This window comes from Solanum stenotomum, chromosome 6, assembly GCF_019186545.1.
Source record: "Solanum stenotomum isolate F172 chromosome 6, ASM1918654v1, whole genome shotgun sequence".
NCBI lineage: Eukaryota > Viridiplantae > Streptophyta > Magnoliopsida > Solanales > Solanaceae > Solanum > Solanum stenotomum.
This window is the reverse complement of record NC_064287.1, coordinates 47,127,954-47,149,840: the sequence shown is the minus strand read 5'-3', so window position 1 is coordinate 47,149,840 and position 21,887 is coordinate 47,127,954. Positions and strand designations below refer to the sequence as shown.

General features: G+C 30.3%; 1 protein-coding gene across 1 annotated transcript; it reads left to right on the top strand.

The window, feature by feature from the left end:
* Positions 1–20,386: 20,386 nt before the first annotated feature.
* LOC125868824 (pentatricopeptide repeat-containing protein At1g62260, mitochondrial-like) lies at positions 20,387–21,885 on the top strand (the record flags this gene model as incomplete). The annotated part of the gene is made up of 1 exon (XM_049549372.1): positions 20,387–21,885. A coding segment is annotated over exon 1 (1,452 nt), but the record flags the coding sequence as incomplete, so codon positions are not given.
* Between the last annotated feature and the right edge of the window lie 2 nt (positions 21,886–21,887).

The following is a 21,887-nucleotide window of genomic DNA, read 5'->3' as shown; positions in this document are numbered from 1 at the left end:
TCACGTTGCATTATTATTGCTCCAAACCTAAAAAGTAATGAAACATATATTCAAGATTAACAGGGTAAGAGAATTCCTCCGATGGTCAAAACAGACTTACTTGAACAGGTTTAAACTAGTTTTTCGATCAATTGTTGACTATCATCAGCCGTCCATGATTCTCTTGTTGGAGACACATATGAATGATCACCAGCCCTTGGTTGATGACTTCTATTTTACTAACATGTCGGAGGTTAAGGCAGTAGGCCAATCAGGTGGAATAATGCTACTCTCAATGTTCACAATATTGCAATGACCAATCAAGATATCCACTGCTATGCATGTCCAGGTATGCTCTACTTCCACTTCTTGGCTTTTCTCTGGAATTTATGCTAGTAATATTGCTGCAAATCACTATGCGCTTTGGAATAACTTATGCTAGTAATATTGCTGAAATGTTGCTGGGTTTTGTATTTTGGGAGATATGGAAAAATCGCAATAAAAATGTCTTTAAAAATACTTCCAATACTCCTGATTACAGAGCCACCATCGCTAAAATAATGGAATTCTTCAGTTTGGGCCATAAGCTGAAAACAAAGCATGTTCGTACGCCTATCTGGATTACTTGGAGGCCCCCAAAACGCAACTCTTTTAAGTAAAACACTGATGGAGCGTTTGATATCAACTTAGGTAAAGGTGGCCTAGGCGGGGTTATTCGTGATCATGCGGAACTGAGTTTTGGGTTTTACACACTCCGTTTGTGTTGCTAACAGTTTATTGGCTGAATTGCTGGCCCTTTACAATGGCCTTAAGCTTGCCTTACTGCACACTTTACAACCTTTGATCATTGAGCTCGATGCTACTCAAGTTATTGACCTTTTACACTCTCCCACTTTACCCTATGCTCACATTATACATGATTGCAGGTGGATGTTTCATCAACTCTCTAACTCCAGCATAGTGCACTCGTACAGGGAAGTTAATAGCGTCACAGACGGGTTCGCTAAATCAGCTCTGAATGACTACTTCCTGCAGGACATCTCCATTTTGGAAGAACCACCACCTGTGGTTCAAACGACACTTGCGGCTGACCAACAAGCTGAACCTACTAAAAGACTCGTCTCGGCTGCAACTTTTGCTCCAAGCCGTCCAAATTGTTCTAATGTCCTTTCTAATAGCATAGATTTACCAATATCAGTAGCTACTTTTTTGTGTACTTCAGACCATATGAGTCTGCGATGGCCACTACTCCCTGTACTACTTCTAGTTATTAATGAAATGTTTTTATCTTTCCTTACCAAAAAACTTATTTGCTCATTCTGCATTTTATTTCACGTTCCTCATTACATCTTTTGTGTTTGAGTGGGAAAAAAAATACACCTTTGACTGATAAGAGAAAAGAGTCTATTTACATTCGGTGTTGTTCATGTTTACATATAAAATCAGTCTCTCTAATGTTCTTAATACTTATAAGTTTAGTTCACTTGTGAAATAAAATCTTACAAAGCAAATAAAAAGTTATCTACTCATTCTGCAGTAAGATACTCAAGGAAGCCAAAATGCTTTACATAAACTATTTGTCGATATTCAAAGTTTCTGACTTCCTATCCTTGTGCAAAGAATTCTGTTTTTGAGTTTCTATCATGCAGATTTACTGTTGTATTTAAAACTCAGAAACATGGAGAATAATTAATAGTATTAATAACTTCTGATTACAAACACAATGCCTTCTTTTACACAAAAAAAAAAGAAAAATACTAGACAACACTTTGGCAAATTCATGCCTTCTTTACACCAAAAGAGAAGAAAAATTATGGCAAAAAGAGTAAAACAGAAGTTTTTTTTCAATCTTCAGGGACACAGATATGTCCAAATCCTGCCACCAAAATGGTCGAGAAAGAAGAAGATCCCTACAACTGAGGCGTAGACGATTCCACAAGTGTACATATATTTAAAATCGCCACAGTTGTTGAAAATGAAAAATATCCCAACCACGAAGAGATAAACGATTCCGCAAGCGAAAATGTATCTAAACATTTTCCGATTGATATCATCAAATGCGGTCATGTCGCTTGAATTAACCAATACACCAGCTCGTGAGATAACCGATGCAGCTCTCACCATGTTACTAAGCTGTTTTGCATCATCACTGATCAATACAGTAGCTCCCGAGTGCTGTGCAACATCACCATCGGTGCTCCCCTGTCCTGGAGTCTGCGGGTTCACATTGGCATCACCATTTTCATCGATGCCCCCCTGTTCTGGAGCCCGCGAGTTCACATTGCCACCACCGCCTCCTCCTATCCTTTCATTCTCAGAATCAAGTACTTGGTTGGCTTGGACAATCAGATTTTTTTTTTTTTTGTTCAATTCCTTAACAGTGAACTGCATTCTCTCCAATTTTAGTTTCGCCATTTTGTAACCCATTGTCAAGCCTACTCCGAAAGTAAGCGTGACAATGAGCATGATAAACCATGCACTCAAACAGCCAACCTGGTCTGACACTTGAAGTGTCAAACCACCCATGGTGTACAAAAGCAAAAATCCCATATGGTTTACTAATCCATTCATAATCTCATCTGCTTGTTTTTGAGTTTTCAACATTTCGAGTTGAAGGTTGGATTCCATGGACTCAAGTTTTATCAACTCAGCAACATTTTCTTGGAGAGCAAATAAATCTGTCCCAACAGAAGAAGAAGAAGACCCAATATTTTTATTGTTGTTGGGGAGGAGAGGTGGCTCAGACTTAGACTCAAGCTCACCATTTTTTTCTTTGTTGCCAAGTAAAGGTTCGTACTCGGAATCATATTCATTCTCAGAATCAGGCTCATCACCAATTTTTTTTGTGTTGCGACGTTGAGGTTCTTTGGTGGACAGAAACTCAGACTTTTTTTCCTGAGAAGGTGGTAGAGAAGGAGATGAAGCCATGGCAGGCAGAGAAAACAGACCAACAAGGAGATGAATATTCACTGGTGTAATTGAAACAAGGAGATGAATACTGGTGTAATTAAAACAAGGGAATTATATAGAGGCTTCCATAAGTGTATTGGGCCTCATTTAAAAATGGGGAAATCACTTACGTGTGTGAAGTCCAATTAAAGGCCCAATACTGTGTAATTGATTATTTATTTAATTTTAGAGATAGGAAAATTTGAGTTGAAAATTTGGCCCACTCTATCTCCCCTTACCCGATAAAACTTGACAATTTCCTACTATTAAAATAGATGTTCATATATTTTGGGTAAAAAATCATCAAACACTCTCTTTTGCTTTTGCTGCCTGAGAACACTACCTCCCCTCATCTTTACAGGCTACAATAGCCTCTATGCCCAACTAATTAATGTTTGTACCGGTCATTTTACTTTCCATTTTGAATTAAAAACGTCCGTTAATTATCTAGCTAAATAATTAATTGAATTTTGTGTTGTAAGTTTTGCTGATTTATTTTCTTATATATAGATTATCACTTAATTATAAAAAAAAAAATTGTGAACCTAATTTATTACGTAAGTGTATGTGGTTGAGCTATTTTTATTTTTATTTTTTTGTAACGAAAAAATGTTACAAAATTTCATACTAATTTTAATGAATATTCATTATCAAATACTGAAAAAAATTAATTTCAAATTTTAGCCAATTCATATGCCTAGATTTAAGAGTGCCTTGTCAACCACTTAACTAGTAAATGTATCAATTAATGACAATAATTTAATTATTGCTAATTATGTATTATTAATGTAATTAGCACTTTTTATAAATGTCTCTAAAGTCTATAGCAATATTTGATTTAATTACAATTAACTAATATCAGTAAAAAAAAAAAAATTATCATTTTTTATGAATGAACATATTTGTTGCTGCTAAAAATATTTTTTATCGCATTAAAAAAACTTTACTTTAATACTATATGTAAGAGTCTAACGTAAACAACTCTTGATCGTCATGTCTGCTTGCCGATTCGGGGGTAATTTGATATATTTGAAATTAATAGCTTTAAGTAACTTGTATTAAAAACTGTAATGATTATACTATTGTACTTGTCGGACAAAAATATCAGAACATGTTTATTTATGTACAGATTTGTCCTGTGAAAAAGCTATTGTTTTATTGTTTTCTAACCTTGTAGGCCTACCTACTACAAATGTTACAACTCTTTTCCAAAAAAGTTGGCCCCTTTATTTTTAATGGATAGCTTTGTACTTTTTATTGACTTTTAAATGTCTCTCTAGTTAAACTTGAGATACAACTAATCAAAATTTATAATTAAATCATTTTTTTTATGTTGCAAATAATAAATCGTTTAGGAAAAAAGTATAACTAAGTAATGCCACTAATTGCAATTTTGTGATTAAATTAATTAAATATATTTAGGGCTATTACTCATTCTCTTTCAATTTATGTAACATAAATAACATTTTGAGATCCAATCAAATTCGTGTTTAAATTTTTTTTAAGTAATTAATTATAATTATTTATAATACTTTTTATGTATTTCTAAAAAAATATATATAACTCGCTAACATTTTTGAAACTTATGATCTAAAAATAAGTGAGTCTGTATTTTGTTTTTACTTAGCTGCAGCCGGAAATTTATTTGATTTTCCATGCATGTGGGCCCATTTATTCCGCCTGTTTCACACCTTTTGCTTTGCATTTATTCCAAGTCTCTTAATGAACCCCACCTCAGCTAAAAAAATTCATATTAGAAATAGGGTACTAATAACAAATTACAATTTTGTATTAATAAGATTTACATTCAAGATGACTAAATAAAAAAAGTACTTATTGGTCATTTTGTTTACACTCTTGTTGTGATAGGTACTTGAGCAGCTAATGTGTCGTATAATCAATTAGAAGCAATTCCGTATTAGTGTGAGTCCAATGAATCATATTAAAAGTAAATTTATTTATTTTTGTTATTACATGACATGTTTTTTTATTTTAGCTTTTTTTTAAAAAAAAAAAAAGACACATTTTCTTTTAGATAAATATTCACTATGATACTATCAACATTTTACTTCTATTAAATCTCATTTTTTAGCCAAAAAAATATTATTCACATAGAATTAAAATACCAACGTAAAAATATCTATAAAGCATCTTTAAAGCATGAATATTGAAATTTTAAAATACCATCAACATAAAATAAAAGACACAACGATAAAAAGGTTTGAATATGCTCAATATGAAATAAATATGTCGATGAAAAATACCTAATTCTACAACATCTTACTAGTTACTACTTAATATAAATATTATGCCATAATTTTGTAACATTAATTCTTGTTTGAATAATAATAAAAGTGAGTCAATCTTTTAAATGCACGCGGGGACACAGATTCAATGAATAATTTTTTATATTTAAAATTAAAAAAAAATTATAAATAAAAGCCATATATATGACCTTTTATCAAGCAAGAAAATGAACCCACACAATTTAGCTCTTCAAACTCTACGAACGCGGCTAACAAGTTCTCTTCTTCTTCTTCTTTTTGTGTGTTCTCCTTGTTACATTGGCTGATAAGTGATTTTCAATATTTATATCTTGTTTGGTCAAATTTTTAATTTTTTTTTTAAATGTTCCTTTTTGTCTGAATGTATTTTGGGAGAATGACAATATGTTCAACTAATTGATTAGAAAAATAGTTTTGTAAATATAGAATAACAATTTATATTTCGACTTTCAAAAAGTAGTTCTAAAAAGAAGCTTCTTTTTCAACTCTTAAAAAAAACTTACTCTACGTCCCCATCCTCACACCCACCCCACCTCCACCTCCAAGCTCGATTAACCACTTTATCGGTCTAAAATAAGCATTTTCTTATAAAGACAAACACCTTTAGCATATCTGAAATTAAATTTGACAAAAACAAAATATTAGTTTCTTTAATACGTTACTTTGATAGAAATTATAACAGATCAAATTCACTGTTTATTTTTCATAATTGATACCATTTCTAGATTATATACTAACTATGAACGATCATTCACATAATATATATGAATTATAAATATATTATATATTTGTCAATTATTATCAATATAATCAACTATATTTAGACGCTATTTAGGTTAAATTTTCTATTATCGTCTATATTATATGCCTCTACTCATATTAATTTGATTGATTTTATGTTATATTATGTGGTCGATTCATTTTGGTCCTCGAAGAACATACAAGTGATGGCTTTACGTGACATGCCGTTAGAAGTACAAGCAATTGAGCAGATTGTACTACCAAATTTTGCCAATACAAAAGGATGATGTTACAGTCTTTGTTCATCAGATGCATGCAAATTGCAATAACAAAGATTCAGCTTTACAGTTACACACCTAGGGGTTAGCGGCAGAATATAAATTTAGATCGGATCGGTATGACTTGTAGTTGTTCAATTGTTCACGAAACGTCAATTGATTAACACAATATTATGTTGTGATCTTATCCTATTACATTATTCAAAAAATTTACTACATTGGCATAATTTTATGTTTGTTCTGTTATTTATGAAAACTTATAAATTGACATGATTTTATATTTTATTTTTATTTTATCTATCTTATTAAATTAGGCAAAGTTATGTTGGAAGTAAGACTCGATACTATCTTTATTTTACATCTCTTTGTTCAATTATCCACAATTTTAGGAGTAATATTGATTTTATGTACATTCATTGTACTTATCTTATTCAATTATTCATAAACTCTATTAAAGGGGCATGACTTGGTGCTACATTCATTATGTTTGTTTGATTAATTGTTCAAAAATTTCACTGAATTAGGCGTTATGTTATATTTATTCTACCTATCTTGATTATTAATTATTTAATTTTTATCACATTAATATGAGTTTTTGCTTGTTTAATTATTCACAAAAAGAGCATAATAAAAGAAACTATAACAATTCACATGAGTTTAGTTATATTCGTTATATTTATTTTTTTATTAAATATTTCTAAAAAAAATAATTGTTCATGACGGACTAACATATATTTTTTATGATGTCAAAGTTGCACAAAAAATGGTACATTTTGTAATGGTATTAAATAATTGATGAAATCAAACCATATCTAATATTGGATTGTAGTTACGATAATACATTTTTTCACATGACCAATTTTATTTTGCTCGTTCAAAATGAATATCAATGTTGATGTTAAGAGTCTTGATCATGACCAGTGGCGGAGGCAGGATTTCCATTGAGGGGGTTCAAAAAATAAGTAAGCACATTAATAATATTCACAAATAAACGGATTGGGTTGGGTTGGGCCAAATATAAATGGGGCGGGGCGGGTCAAATATAAAACGGGTCGAATTTGATTTAAGCAACTAAATAAAATTCAACTCTACCTCAACACAAACAATAAAAATCAAGGAAGTATGTGTTTGACATAATATTAAAATGAGTACGAGAATTAATTTTTTTAATATTTTAATTATGATTTTATCTTCATCATGATATATATACACACACGTTATTCAATTTTTGAAACTAAGGAATACTTCCAAATCAAATCTTATTGTAGACAATAAAATCCGTGTTGAAAAAATAATAATCACGACGGAAAAATATCGCGAAAAATCTATATTTATTATAAATTTTAAATGATTACACCTATTTATTTAATCTTACTTATAATTATATAATTCTTTAATCAAATATAAATTAAATGTTTGACTTAAAATGAGTATGAGAGAGTGTATTTTTTAATTTAAATAATGAAGACTTAGAAAAAGTTATAAGTTTTACTTAATTTTATAAAAAATAGAAAAGAAAACCAGCTGAAACTATAGAAAAAAAATGTTGTTACCGGGATTCAAACTCGTGAACTCGCGCATTTAGAAAGTAAAAATAAAAATAGCTGAAAGTTGAAACTTGAAACTATGAAAAAAGATGTGATTACCCAGGTTCAAACTCGCGAAGTAATGCTAGCCTTATGAAATCTTGAACCCCCTTAAGGCCTTAACCACTGAACCAAGCTCTTTGCTTATGTTGAGGGGGTTCATCACTTAACATATATATGTAAATCAAAAAATTGATCCTATATATATAATGTAATTTTTCAGACGAAAGGGTTTGAATGAACCCTCTCGGCCCCATGTACCTCCTCCCCTGATCATGACAGTCTAATTAAAATTGATGAAAGTAACATACATCAAGCATATCATCTGTAAGGATAAGATACATTCCACTCCATTACATATTTATACCTCATATGATCAAAGCGAGTAAATTTTTTTTACATATATCTAATTAAAATTTAGTTATACATCTTTGTAGGATTGGAAAATAATGATCAATACTTATTATCCATAGAAACTTACATTTTATTCCTTCGCTATAATTATTTATCTAAATTAATTTTAATATTAATATTATTTTACACAATTATGAGTATTAAATCATTTAAGATCTACGTGCTACACACATATTAAACAACTAATATTTAAAAATGAAAAAAAAGGGAAATAAAAAGGCAAAATGTATATAGAGATAGAAAGTTTTCTTATTTTAGCATTAACCTTTTTGTAAGTAACACATAATCGAGATAACTATATATTAGCTATTTTAAAAGAAAAAACTGTAATTTCAGCATATTTCATTTTATATATATATATATTTGGTCCATAAAGTCTTCATTCTTCATGCCCCCATTAAGTTTTGCAATTCAATTTTAGGAGATGTATATTTTGAGCATGCGCATACATGAAGTGCACAACGATACGGAGGTCCATGGCAAAAGCTCTTACAATCTTCATCTTTCTCACAAAAACAACACAATTTGACGTCTCTTGCCTCAATGTCTGGTGAAACACCTGTAAAAATGAAGAATCTATATATAACTGATCATGTTATATACATAGAAGCTTTTATGTTATTGAAAAAAATATATATACTACTAAAAAACACATATTTCCTACAAAATTATGACGTATTTTTTTGAAAATGTGCTTGTCAAAAATTACTTTGAACAAATTTGTAAAAAATCTAAAATTATCGACAACTTTTCAACGAAAAATTCTATGAAATATCTATAAGTGATAAAGAAATCATATAAATAATATAATATGGAACAATGTTGTTGTTTAGTAGGTGCATCTTATATACTCACATGAATAATTCTAATCCTAAAAATAACAATCTTTCGTCTACTTCTTCTTCCTCCCTCTAATGAATGTGTAACTTCACCTAAAAATAAACAAATGAATAAGTAAATAAACAAATAAATATATGAACATAATATTTTAAAACAAGAAAAAATAAAAAGAAATTTGTGAAAAAATCAAAAAGTGGTTGTAATATTCATGTATTAAAAAAAATTAAAACAAGTACAATATAAAAGAGGAAAAAAAACTTACAAAGTTTTATCACCATGATCATAAGAAAAAAAGTCATCACTTTGAAAGCCATATCAAAATATTTTTTCTAATGCCAAAAAATCCTACTTGAAAATAATAATGTGAATGCTTCTATTTATAGCATGTTTAGTTGAATATTTCAGTGAATTTATATTATAATAATATCTAATGAACACAAATTGGCCAATATTCAATAAAAATTAAATGACATATAAGAAAATAGCAAGTGTAAACTTATCTACTAAAGAAATATTAAATTATAATTTTGAAAATTAAATTTATAATTTGGTTAAAATGGTCAACTAAAACTTCGCTTTTTGAGCCAAAGGTGTTAATTCATTTGATGATCAAAATATTTTATAGCAAATTAAAGTAACTCTAACAAGAATAAACAAGTATTTTATGGTCTTATCTATTAAAAAGACATTGAATTATAATTTACATTTTACACAATCAAATTTATAACTTGATCCAAAGTTTAGTCTAACACGTTTTGTCACTTTGATGACAACCTAACAAATGGATCAATGGAAGCCATATAATTAATATTAATGGTATCTATTTAGCATAAATTAAATTGTGGTTATCACATTCAATATTTAGTAGCAAATTAGAGTAGATAAGAATATACAATCATGGACTTAAGGACTTATTTATTTTATTTTTTAACATTAACACAAAAAATTCAATCTCTCTTCTATGCAATTATATAAAATGATTTTGGATTGAGTATGAAAAAAAAAAGGGATTGAATTATTATTTGTAGTTGGGTCGGGTCGGAAATGGACTCGGAGAGGTAAAAAATTGTAATATTTTTAAAGTTACGTGATATTTTTGAAATTAGAAAATCAATTTAAAATTATTTTTTAATTCAATTTGTTAAGAAAAGGGATATATATATATATATACTGATATACATCATTTGTGAAACAACAAAGATATATATATATATATATGTATTATTTGTCTAACGAGAAGGTATATGTGCATTATTTTTTAATGATTAATATATATGCTCTAAATCACAAAATTGAGGAATATATTTATCCCTTTTCCCCTACCCTCGTCGAGCGATAATTGAACTAAAAACTGATTAACTTTACATTTTTTTTTTGTAAACAATCATATTGAAATATATACTCCTTTTATTTCAATTTATGTAATATCTTTTTATCGAGTAGAGAATTTAAGAAAAAAGGAAAAAATTATTATTTTTACTGAATTGTCCTTATTAAAGCACTTTAATGTTTATTTTAATTGATTTTTCTTCACAATAAAATGTTAAGTGAGATCTAATAAAAGTAAAGTAGAATGATGTTATTAAATAGCTACCAACTAAGAAACTAATTAAAAAAATTAAATAAATAAATAAATATATATATATATTAAACAGATAAAAAAAACTTGCCACATAAATTAAGACCAAAAGAACCATTATAGAACTATTAAGATATTGATTTATAAGTTATTGATTTGTACACCTTCTAAACCATTGTAGAACCATTAAGATAATGATTTATCGGCAGTGGCGGAGCCACATACAATGGAAGTATTGTTTTCAAGCGTTCTCGGGCAACAAAAGAGAAGTGTTTGATTCTTTACCCAAAATATATGGACCGGCACTGTAATAGTTGAAATTGTCAAGCTTTATCAGGTAATGGGGGAGATAGAATAGAAAAGTTAGGGTTTTAGAATGAGCCGAATTTTCAACTCAAAATCTATCTTTTTTTCTTTCTTTGTACATATAATTGTAATATTTCATTCTCTTTATATTGTACCTCTAAAAATAAATAATAGTTCAACCACATAAACTTACATAATAAATTAGGTTCACAAAAACAAAATGATAATCAAGTGACAATGAATATATAAGATAAAAAAATCAGCCAAACTTACAACAAAAAATTCAATTAACTATTTAGCTAGATATTAATAGGAAATTAGCGTATAAAAACCTTAACGTTTTCAATTCAAAATGCAAAAAGTGGAAATTAAAATGAGATTTGAAATCCGATCAATTGGACAAAATATCATTAATAAGTTGGTCAAAAAAAGGAGGGTATAGCCGGCTATAGGGATGAGAGGTACCGTTTTCAGGCATTTTCAGGCAGAAAATGAGAAGTGTTTGATTCTTTACTCAAAATATATGGACAGGTACTGTAATAGTAGGAATTGTCAAGCTTTATCATGTAATGAGAGAGAGATAGAATAGAAAAGTTAGTGTTTTAGAATGAACCAGATTTTCAACTCAAAATCTGTCATTTTTTCTTATTTTCTTTCTTTGTACATGTAATTGTAATATATCATTCTCTTTATATTGTACCTTTAAAAAGAAATAATAGTTCAACCACATACACTTACCTAATAAATTAGGTTAAAGAAATGATAATCAAGTGACAATATATATATAAGAAAAAAAAATCAGCCAAACTTACAACAACAAAATCAATTAACTATTTAGCTAAGATATTAATGGAAAATTAACGAATAAAAACTCCAACGTTTTCCATTCAAATTGCAAAAAGTGGAAATTAAAATGAGATTTGAAATCCGGTCAATTGGACTAAATATCATTAATGAGTTGGTCAGAAAAAGGGGGATAGAGGCGGCTGTAGGGATGAGAGGTACCGTTTTAAGGCGTTCTCAGGCAACAAATGAGAAGTGTATATGGACATGTACTGTAATAGTAGGAATTATCAAGCTTTATCAGGTAAAGTGGGATATAGAATAGAAAAGTTCGGTCTTTAGAATGGGTCGAATTTTCAACTCAAAATCTGTCTTTTTTTCTTATTTTCTTTCTTTGTACATGTAATCGTAATATATCATTCTCTTTATACTGTACCTCTCAAAATAAATAATTGTTCAACCACATAAACTTACATAATAAATTAGGTTCACAAAAAATAATAATAATCAAGTGACAATCAATATATAAGATAAAAAAATCAACCAAACTTACAACAAAAAATTCAATTAACTATTTAGCTAGATATTAATGGGAAATTAACGGATAAAAATCCTAACATTTTCAATTCAAAATGCAAAAAGTGGAAATTAAAATGAGATTTGAAATCCGGTCAATTGGACAAAATATTGTTAATGAGTTGGTCAGAAATAGGAGGACATAGGCGGCTGTAGGGATGAGAGGTACCTTTTCCAGGCGTTCTCAGGCAATAAAAGAGAAGTATTTGATTATTTACCCAAAATATATGGACAAATACTGTAATAGTAGGAATTGTCAAGCTTTATCAAGTAATTGAGGAGATAGAATAAAAAAGTTAGAATTTTAGAATGGGCCAGATTTTCAACTCAAAATCTTTCTTTTTCTTTTCTTTCTTTGTACATGTATTTTTTAATATTTCAATCTCTTTATACTGTACATCTAAAAATGAATAAATTACACCAGCATGGGGCCTCTCTGATTGGACTTCACATCACATATTTTTTATGAGGCCCAAGACACTATCTATTGGAGTCATTTCCCTCTATATAATTTGTTTTAATTTCTTAAAAAAGTACTCTGTGATTCATCTCCTTGTTCGGTTTTCTCTGCCATGGCTTCATCTTCATCTCCTTCTCTACCAGTTTCTCACAAAAAAAGTTGGGGAGTCTGAGTTTCCATCATCTTCTCTTGGCAACAACAAAGTATCTTTACTTCGCAATCAAAAAAAATTGATGAGTCTGAGTCTAAGTCACCTCTCCTCCGCAACAACAACAAAAATATTGGGTCGTCTTCATCTTCTGTTGTGTCAATTTTACCTGCCCTCCAAGAAAATGTTGTTGAGTTGATAGAATCGAACTTTCAACTCTAAATGTTGAAAACCCAAAAACACGCTGATGATATGATGAATGGACTAGTAAATCACATGGGATTTTTGCTTTTGTACACCATGAATGGTTTGACACTTCAAGGATCAGACCATGTTAGTTGTTTGGGTGCATAATTTATCATGCTCATTGTGATGCTTAATTTCGAAGTAGGCTTGACAATGGGTTACAAAATGACAAAATTAAAATTGGAGAGAATACAATTGACTGTTAAGGACTTGAACCAAAAAAAAAATATATGATGCTCCAAACCAAAGAAGTTTTTGATTCTGAGAATGGGAGGATAGAAATGGCTCGTAGCGATAGCGTCGATGGCGATGTGAACCCGCCAGCTCCAGAATAGGAGGCATCGATGCAAATGATGATGATGCACAACAACTTAGTAATATGGTTAAAGTTGCATTAGTGTCTAACGATCTACTGTATTGATTAATTCAAGCGACACGACCGCGTTTGATGATATCAAAATCGAAAAATGTTTAAATACATTTTGCTTGCAGAATTGTTTATCTCTTGGTGGTTGGGATATTTTTCATTTTCAATAACTGTGGCAACTTTAAATATATGCACACTTGTGGAATCGTCTACGCCTCAGTGGTAGGCATATTCTTCTTTTTCAACCATTTTGATTGCAGAAGTAGGACAAAACCGTGTCTCATTAAAGATTGAAAAAAATCTTTTGTTTGATTGTTTTTGAAATCCGATCAATTGGACAGAATATCATTAATGAGTTGGTCTGAAAAGAAAGGACAAAGACGGTTGTAAGGATAAGAGGTACCAAGGACAAAGACGGTTGTAAGGATAAGAGGTACCATTTGCAGGTGTTCTCAGACATCAAAAGAGAAATGTTTAATTCTTTACCCAAAATATATGGACAGGTACTGTTATAATAGGAATTGTCAAACTTTATCAGGTAATGGGGAGATATAATAGAAAAGTTAAGGTTTTAGAATGGGCCGGATTTTCAACTCAAAATTTGTCTTTTTTTCTTATTTTCTTTCTTGGTACATGTAATTGTAATATTTCATTCTCTTTATAATGCACCTCTAAAAATAAATTAGAGTTGTCAATATGGGCTATCCACCCCATTCGAGCAAACAAATACATGTTTTGAGACTTGAGTGGTCAGATCGGGCTAGCTTAATTTTTGTGTGGATCAGAAAATGGTTGGCCCATCCCACAAGTACATGGGCTACGGGCTTTGCTGGGCCAACCCTCTATTTTTAAAAGTATATTTTTATATATTTTTTAATTAAATTATAATTTAAAAATATAATAATAAATATCGACAAGACAATATTACATGGTGTTAGTGAAACTGCTTGTTAATCAAATACACAAATAAAATTATCAAGTTTGATTTCAAGTAAAAACATAAATAGATAAATAGAAATATTAATCTAATTGTTTTTCAATGATTATAATAAAACACAAAAATTATGACAATATTCCATGGGCTATCGCCTATGTAGTGATTCCCTAGAAATTTTAGGAAATTTTTATTTTATGTAGTACATGTTTTATAAACATAATTTTTATTTAAATTGTAATATTTCAAACTTTAAACAAATTTTGAGTTTAGACTCTTGTTATTTTTAATACTCTATTTCATTTTTATTTTTCCCACGGGCCGACCCTATCCATATTTCTCAAGCCCCACAAATCGGCAGACTTATTCAGGCCGGTCTAAAAAGCTCTTTTCTTAAATGGGCTCCAAAAATCGTAGTTCAACCCTATCAAATCACAGGTTAGGCCAGGCCAGCCCAACGGGTCTTGCCCATATTGACAACTCTAAAATAAATAAATTACACCAGCATTGGGCCTCTCTAATTGGACTTCACATCACATATTTTTTTAGACTACTTAATTATGCTATTTGACTATAGTTCAAATTAATTATATAAAATGGTTATTGTTTAGAAAATGGCTATAGTGGTTCCAATTGGACGTGGAAATTCCAATTGCCATTTTATACAAACTTGCACTCAATCTCTTTCTTCCACTTTCACCAAATTATCTCTTTAATTCTCTCAACCACCATAAACCCCTCAATCCCCACAAATCTCTCAACCAAATCAAATTCAAAATTTGAAAAGTTGAAATTAACCCTCGTTCAAATTCAATTTCAGGTAATTTTTATTTTTTATTTTTTTATACCTTCATTAGTTTTATTATTTGTATTTGTATAATTTTTCGTTCTCCCCAACTTCTTCACAGTTCTTCAACCAAAATTTGTAATCGATTGGAATAGTAATCCCTACCAATGTAGACATGGAGGAACAATCTCCATCAAAGAGAATCAATACAAGTATGCATTTGCATGCAATTGAATCTGTACAAAATTCATCTTTTTTGTTGGGTTTTACTCAAGACTTTGAAGCAGTTGCATGTTCTATTGCCAAATTTAAAAAAGAAAATTACAAGAAACATCTTCTAGTAAAAATGACTCAAAAACGAGTGGAAAAGATGATTATGTTGCAATGGACAAAGAGAAAGCAGAAGATTTTGAGGTATAACCCTATTTTCATTTTTTTTTCCCTTCAATTTGTATATGGGCAATTTAACTTGTATCACACAATAGATGGATTGTTAGTTCAGTAATTTGTATATATTACATTATCAAGAACAACAGATGTATGTGTTTCAACTATTATTTGTATAATTTCAGCATTATTGAGAAGTTTGTATAATTTGTTTTGTATACTTTACGATTCTATGGGATTTAGCATATCAATGTTTGTTGTTGTTTTTATACTTTTTAGACCTTATTGTATATTTTCAACAATTATATACGATTTTTTTTTGTATATGTATATTATTAGCAAGTATGCGTTTCAACTATTTTTTGTATAATTTGTTTTGTATACTTTTTGTGATTTGTATTTCTATCAATACATTTCTCATTTTATTGTATACGATTCTATGAATTTAGCGTAACAGTGTTTATTGCAGCTTTTTTACTTTTTAGACCTTATTTGTATATTTTTCATCAATTATATACAATTATTTTTTTGTATTTGTATATTATCAACAAGTATACGTTTCAGCTATTTATTTATATAATTTCAACACACACACACTTATATAAGTTAAATTTATCTTTTTTTATTTGGTAAAAGTCATATTGGTAAGAAATTCTAATCACATACAATAATCATGATTTGTGGGATTGTTTTCCTTTTTAATAAACTAAATTTTCGCCTCATTAATTAAGTTAAGAGTCTAATTTGTACAAAAAAAAGTAAATTTCTAGAAAGATATACAATAGCTATTGAAACTATAGCTATGCTACGTAATTAGGAAAACTATAGCTAATGAGGCTAATTAAGTTTCAACTATAAGTTATTTATGAATTTTTTCCTATTTTTTATGAGGCCCAATACACTATCTATTGAAGTCATTTTCCTCTATATAATTTGTTTCAATTCCTCACAAAAGTATTCTCCGTGATTCATCTCCTTGTTTGATCTTTTGTGCCATGGCTTCATCTTCATCTCTTTCTCTACCAGCTTCTCATGAAAAAAAAGTTGAGGAGTCTGAGTTTCTATCATCTTCTCTTGGCAACAACAAAGTACCTTTACTTCGCAATAAAAAAATTTTGGTGAGTCTGAATTCGAGTCTAAGTCCGAGTCTGAGTCTAAGTCTAAGTCACCTCTCCTCCATAACAACAACAAAAACATTGGGTTGTCTTCATCTTCTGTTGGGTCATCTTTACTTGCCCTCCAAGAAAATGTTGTTGAGTTGATAAAACTTGAGTTGATAGAATCGAACCTTCAACTCGAAATGTTGAAAACCCAAAAACACGCTGATGATATAATGAATGGACTAGTAAACCACATGGGATTTTTGCTTTTGTACACCATGGATGGTTTGACACTTCAAGTATCAGACCACGTTGGTTGTTTGGATGCTCATTGTGACGCTAACTTTCGGAGTAGGCTTGACAATGGGTTACAAAATGACAAAATTAAAATTGGAGAGAATGCAGTTGATAATTAAGGAGTTGAACTACAAAAAAATTAATGCTCCAAGACAGAAGTTTTTGATTCTGAGAATGGGAGGATAGAAATGGCTCGTGGCGCCCGCGCCAATGGTGATGTGAACCCACTGGCTCTAGAATAGGGGGCACTGATGCAGATGATGATGATGCACAACAACTTAGTAATATGGTGAGAGTTGCATGAGTTGTCTCACGAGCTACTGTATTGATTAATTCAAGTGACATGACCGCGTTTGATGATATCAATCGAAAAAATGTTTAGATACATTTCGCTTGTGGAATCGTTTATCTCTGGGTGGTTGGGATATTTTTCATTTTCAACAACACATATTCTTCTTTTTCGATCATTTTGGTTGCAGGATTAGGACATATTTGTGTCACATTGAAGATTGAAAAAAATCTTTTGTTTGATTGTTTTTGCCAAAGTAATTTTTCTTTTCTTTTGGTGTAAAGAAGGCATGACATTTGCCAAAGTGTTAAGTCTAGTATTTTTCTTTTATTTTTGTGTAAAAGAAGGCAATTTGTGTATGTAATAAGAAGTTATTAATACTAATTAATTAACTTTGTTTAATTCTAAATGTCCAAAAGTATTTACCAGGTGTTATTGCTGCAACGTATAGGGCTAGTGTGATCATTAATAACATAAATAGAGAATATGTTGTAGTCCTTTACTAGAGAAATATTCACCACGGCTATCTATATTAAGAAACATCAGACATGTGATTTGTAAATTAGGATGAAAGAGGAAAGGTTAAGCTGTGATATTGGACCCATGAGTATAAAGTGTTCTTTTTGTTTTTGTTTTTCTAAGAGATCATTCCCCGGACATTTTTTTTTAGTTTGGGATTGGGGAGAGGTTAGATTAGGGGGACCATTACCATAATTTCTATTAGTGAACTCAAAAACAAACAAAATGTTTAAAGGTATAAACAGATTCAGCAGATTAGAGAACCAAAGATAATATTAAATAAACACCATTTGCTTACCTAATTAGAAACAAAACAAATAGGTACCATCTATTTCTCAAACAATAGGAAGCAGTGAGACAATGATCACTAATATTCAATACACATGAAATTCTCGAAATTAGTATAAAAGCGAGAAAGCAAAGCAACAACCAAAAGAGGTATACATAAGCTACTTACCAAGCACACCGGTGATCACAATAGAATATGAAAATATGATCATTTGGACCACTATTCACCACCTTTCGCTACCTCCAGTAAGAGAAGGTTTGTTAACAAGTGGATCACAAACAAAGGGCACTCAAGAACTCCATGTGGCTTGATGTATCTATCATAACACTAAGAAGAAGAAAAAAACAAATGTTTTATATATTGCTCCTTTATATCGTGAGCTACCTCTCCAAACCTTAAATATTTTGAGACATAGGTGTTATTCATTTGATGATCAAAATATTTTATAGCAAATTAGGGTAACTCTAACAAGAATAAACAAGTATTTTATGGTCTTATCTATTAAAAAGACATTGAATTATAATTTACATTTTACACAATCAAATTTATAACTTGATCCAAAGTTTAGTCTAACACGTTTTCTCACTTTGAAGACAACCTAATAAATGGATCAATGGATGCCATATAATTAATATTAATGGTATCTATTAAGCACAAATTAAATTGTGGTTATCACATTCACAATTTAGTAGCAAATTAGAGTAAATAAGAATATACAATCATGAACTTAGAGGGTATTGAATTGACTTAAAAGTTGATCAAATCTCCATCTAAGATAAATTTTGACTTCTGAAAGTGTTTGACAAATATAAAAAATAACTTAAAATAAGTTGAGAAGTGTTTGACAAGGTCAAAAATGACTTAAAATAAGTCAAAAATCAAAAGTAAGTCTCCCCCTACTTTTTATTTTTGAGTTTAAAACTATTTTTTTAGGTCAATCCAAACGGGCTCTTAATGACTTATCTATTTTTTTAGTTATAAAAATAATATATTATTTTGGATTGAGTATGAAAACAGAAAAGGGATCGAATTATTATTTGTAGGTGAGTCGGGTCTGAGATGAACTCGGAGAGGTAAAAAAATTGTATTTTTAAAGTTACGTGATATTTTTGAAATTAGAAAATTAATTTAAAATTATTTTTTAATTCAATTTGTTAAGAAAAGGGATAAATATAAATATCAATTGTTAAACAACGGGGAGATGTATATTCATTATTTGTCTAACAAGAAGGTATATATGCATTATTTTTTAACGATGAATATCTATGCTCTAAATCACAAACTTGCAAAATATATTTATCACTTTTCCTCTACCCTCGTCGAGCGATAATTGAACTAATAATAGATTAATTTTACAATTTTTTTTTGGTAAACAATCATATTGAAATATATACTCTTTTTATTTTAATTTATGTGATATCATTTTATTGAGCATAGAATTTAAGAAATAAGGAAATCTTTTATTATGTTTACTGAATTATCCTTATTAAAGCACTTTAATGTTTATTTTAGTTGATTTTTCGTCATAATAAAATGTCAAGTGAGATCCAATAAAAATAAAGTAGAATGTGTTATTAAATAGCGCTATCAACTAAGAAAAAATAATATATATTTTTAAGCAAATAAAAAAGATTGTCACATAAATTAAGATCAAAAGAACCATTATAGAACTATTAAGATATTGATTTATCGGTTATCGGTTTGTAGACATGTTAAACCATTATGGAACCATTAAGATATTGCTTTATTGGTTACCGGTTTATTGATTGTTGATCATTACCCACTCAGTTATCAGTTTAACCATTAAGATTTGACACAAAAAATAAATGATTGAAAATCATATAGAAATATCATGACAAATCAAACAAACCATACACATGAGTTAATAAATTGTGTTTTGTTTAAAAAACAACACTGACACATTGTAGAACAATCGAAAGTTTGAGACTGCCACAAATAAAAAAATATGAAACTAAATCCTACCGAATGATATAAATATAATATATTAATTTACAGTCGGATTATATGTTAAAACTTTAAGAAAAAACCTCAAAATATTAAGAATCAGCAACCTGAAGATACCAAAAAATCAGAACTATTATCAAAATCATTAAACTAATAGCTTATTACCGATAAATCAATTACTTTTCTTAGATTCAGATTATTAATTTCGATTCAGTTTTGAATAGTCTAATAGCACACTTAAGTTTATCTGATCGTACAAGTAATATAGTATGAATATGATTACACAGTCAACTAAATTAAACCAGTGCTAAGCTGCTAATTATCCTGCCATGGCAGTTTGGTGGCGGAATATAAGCAGCTTAAGGAGGCAGCTAAGCTATCTGTATAGCAGAGACATTGCACCATATATAATTGTTCAACAATCAGTTCAAAAAATACGTTATCATTCAACATTGAGGCGCAAGATTTCTGATGCTGCTCCAGATATACGTAGAGCGAACAAGAACATCACGAATTTGATTCGAAATGGTCGATTAGAGGATGCACGGGAATTATTTGATAAGTTAACACATCGAAATACAGTTACTTGGAACTCAATGATTAGCGGGTATGTGCAACAGCGTGAGATTGTGAAAGCACGGTACCTGTTTGATGAAATGCCGCAGAGGGATGTTGTTTCTTGGAATTTGATGATTTCTGGTTATTTGTCTTGTAGAGGGAAAGGGTATTTGGAGGAGGGTAGGAATCTGTTTGATGAAATGCCTGAGAGAGATTATGTTTCTTGGAATACTATGATTAGTGGGTATGCTAAATGTGGGAGAATGGGTGAAGCGTTGGAGATTTTTGAATGTATGCCTGTGAAGAATGTTGTGTCTTGGAATGCGGTGATTTCGGGTTTTTTGCGTAATGGGGATGTGAAAACTGCTGTTGAGTATTTTAAGAGAATGCCGGAGAGGGATTCGGCGTCTTTTAGTGTACTTGTATCGGGTTTGATACAGAACGAGGAATTGGATGAGGCGGAACATTTTCTTTATGAATTTGGAGAGAGTAGTGATGGGAAAGAAGATATGGTTCATGCATATAACACTTTGATTGCTGGATATGGTCAGAAAGGAAGAGTTGGTGATGCTAGACGCATTTTTGATAAAGTTCCATCTTGTAGTGGTCAGGGAATTAGCAAAAAGAAGAGATTTGAGAGGAATGTCGTATCATGGAATTCCATGATCCTGGCTTATAGCAAAGCAGGAGATATGGTTTCTGCTAGAGAACTTTTTGATCAGATGACGGAGAGGGATACATTTTCATGGAACACAATGGTTTGTGGCTATGTCCATGCCTCAAATATGAGTGAAGCATCAAATCTGTTTTCTAAAATGCCAAATCCTGATGTACTAACATGGAATTCAATCATCTCTGGATATGCACAGGCGGGAAAGTTGGAATTGGCACGTGATTATTTTGAAAGGATGCCCCACAAGAATCGGGTTTCTTGGAATTCAATGATCTCGGGGTGTGAAAGAAATGCAGACTATGAAGGAGCAATAAAGTTATTCAGGGCGATGCAACAGGCAGGAGAGAAGCCTGATAGACACACACTCTCCTCACTTCTAAGTGTTTGTGCTGAAACTGTGGCATTGTTCCTGGGTATGCAGATTCATCAGTTAGTGACAAAGACTGTTATACCAGATATACCTTTAAACAATTCCCTAATAACTATGTATGCAAAATGTGGCAAAATACATGAAGCAAGGGCAATTTTTGAAAAGATGAAATTTCAAAAGGA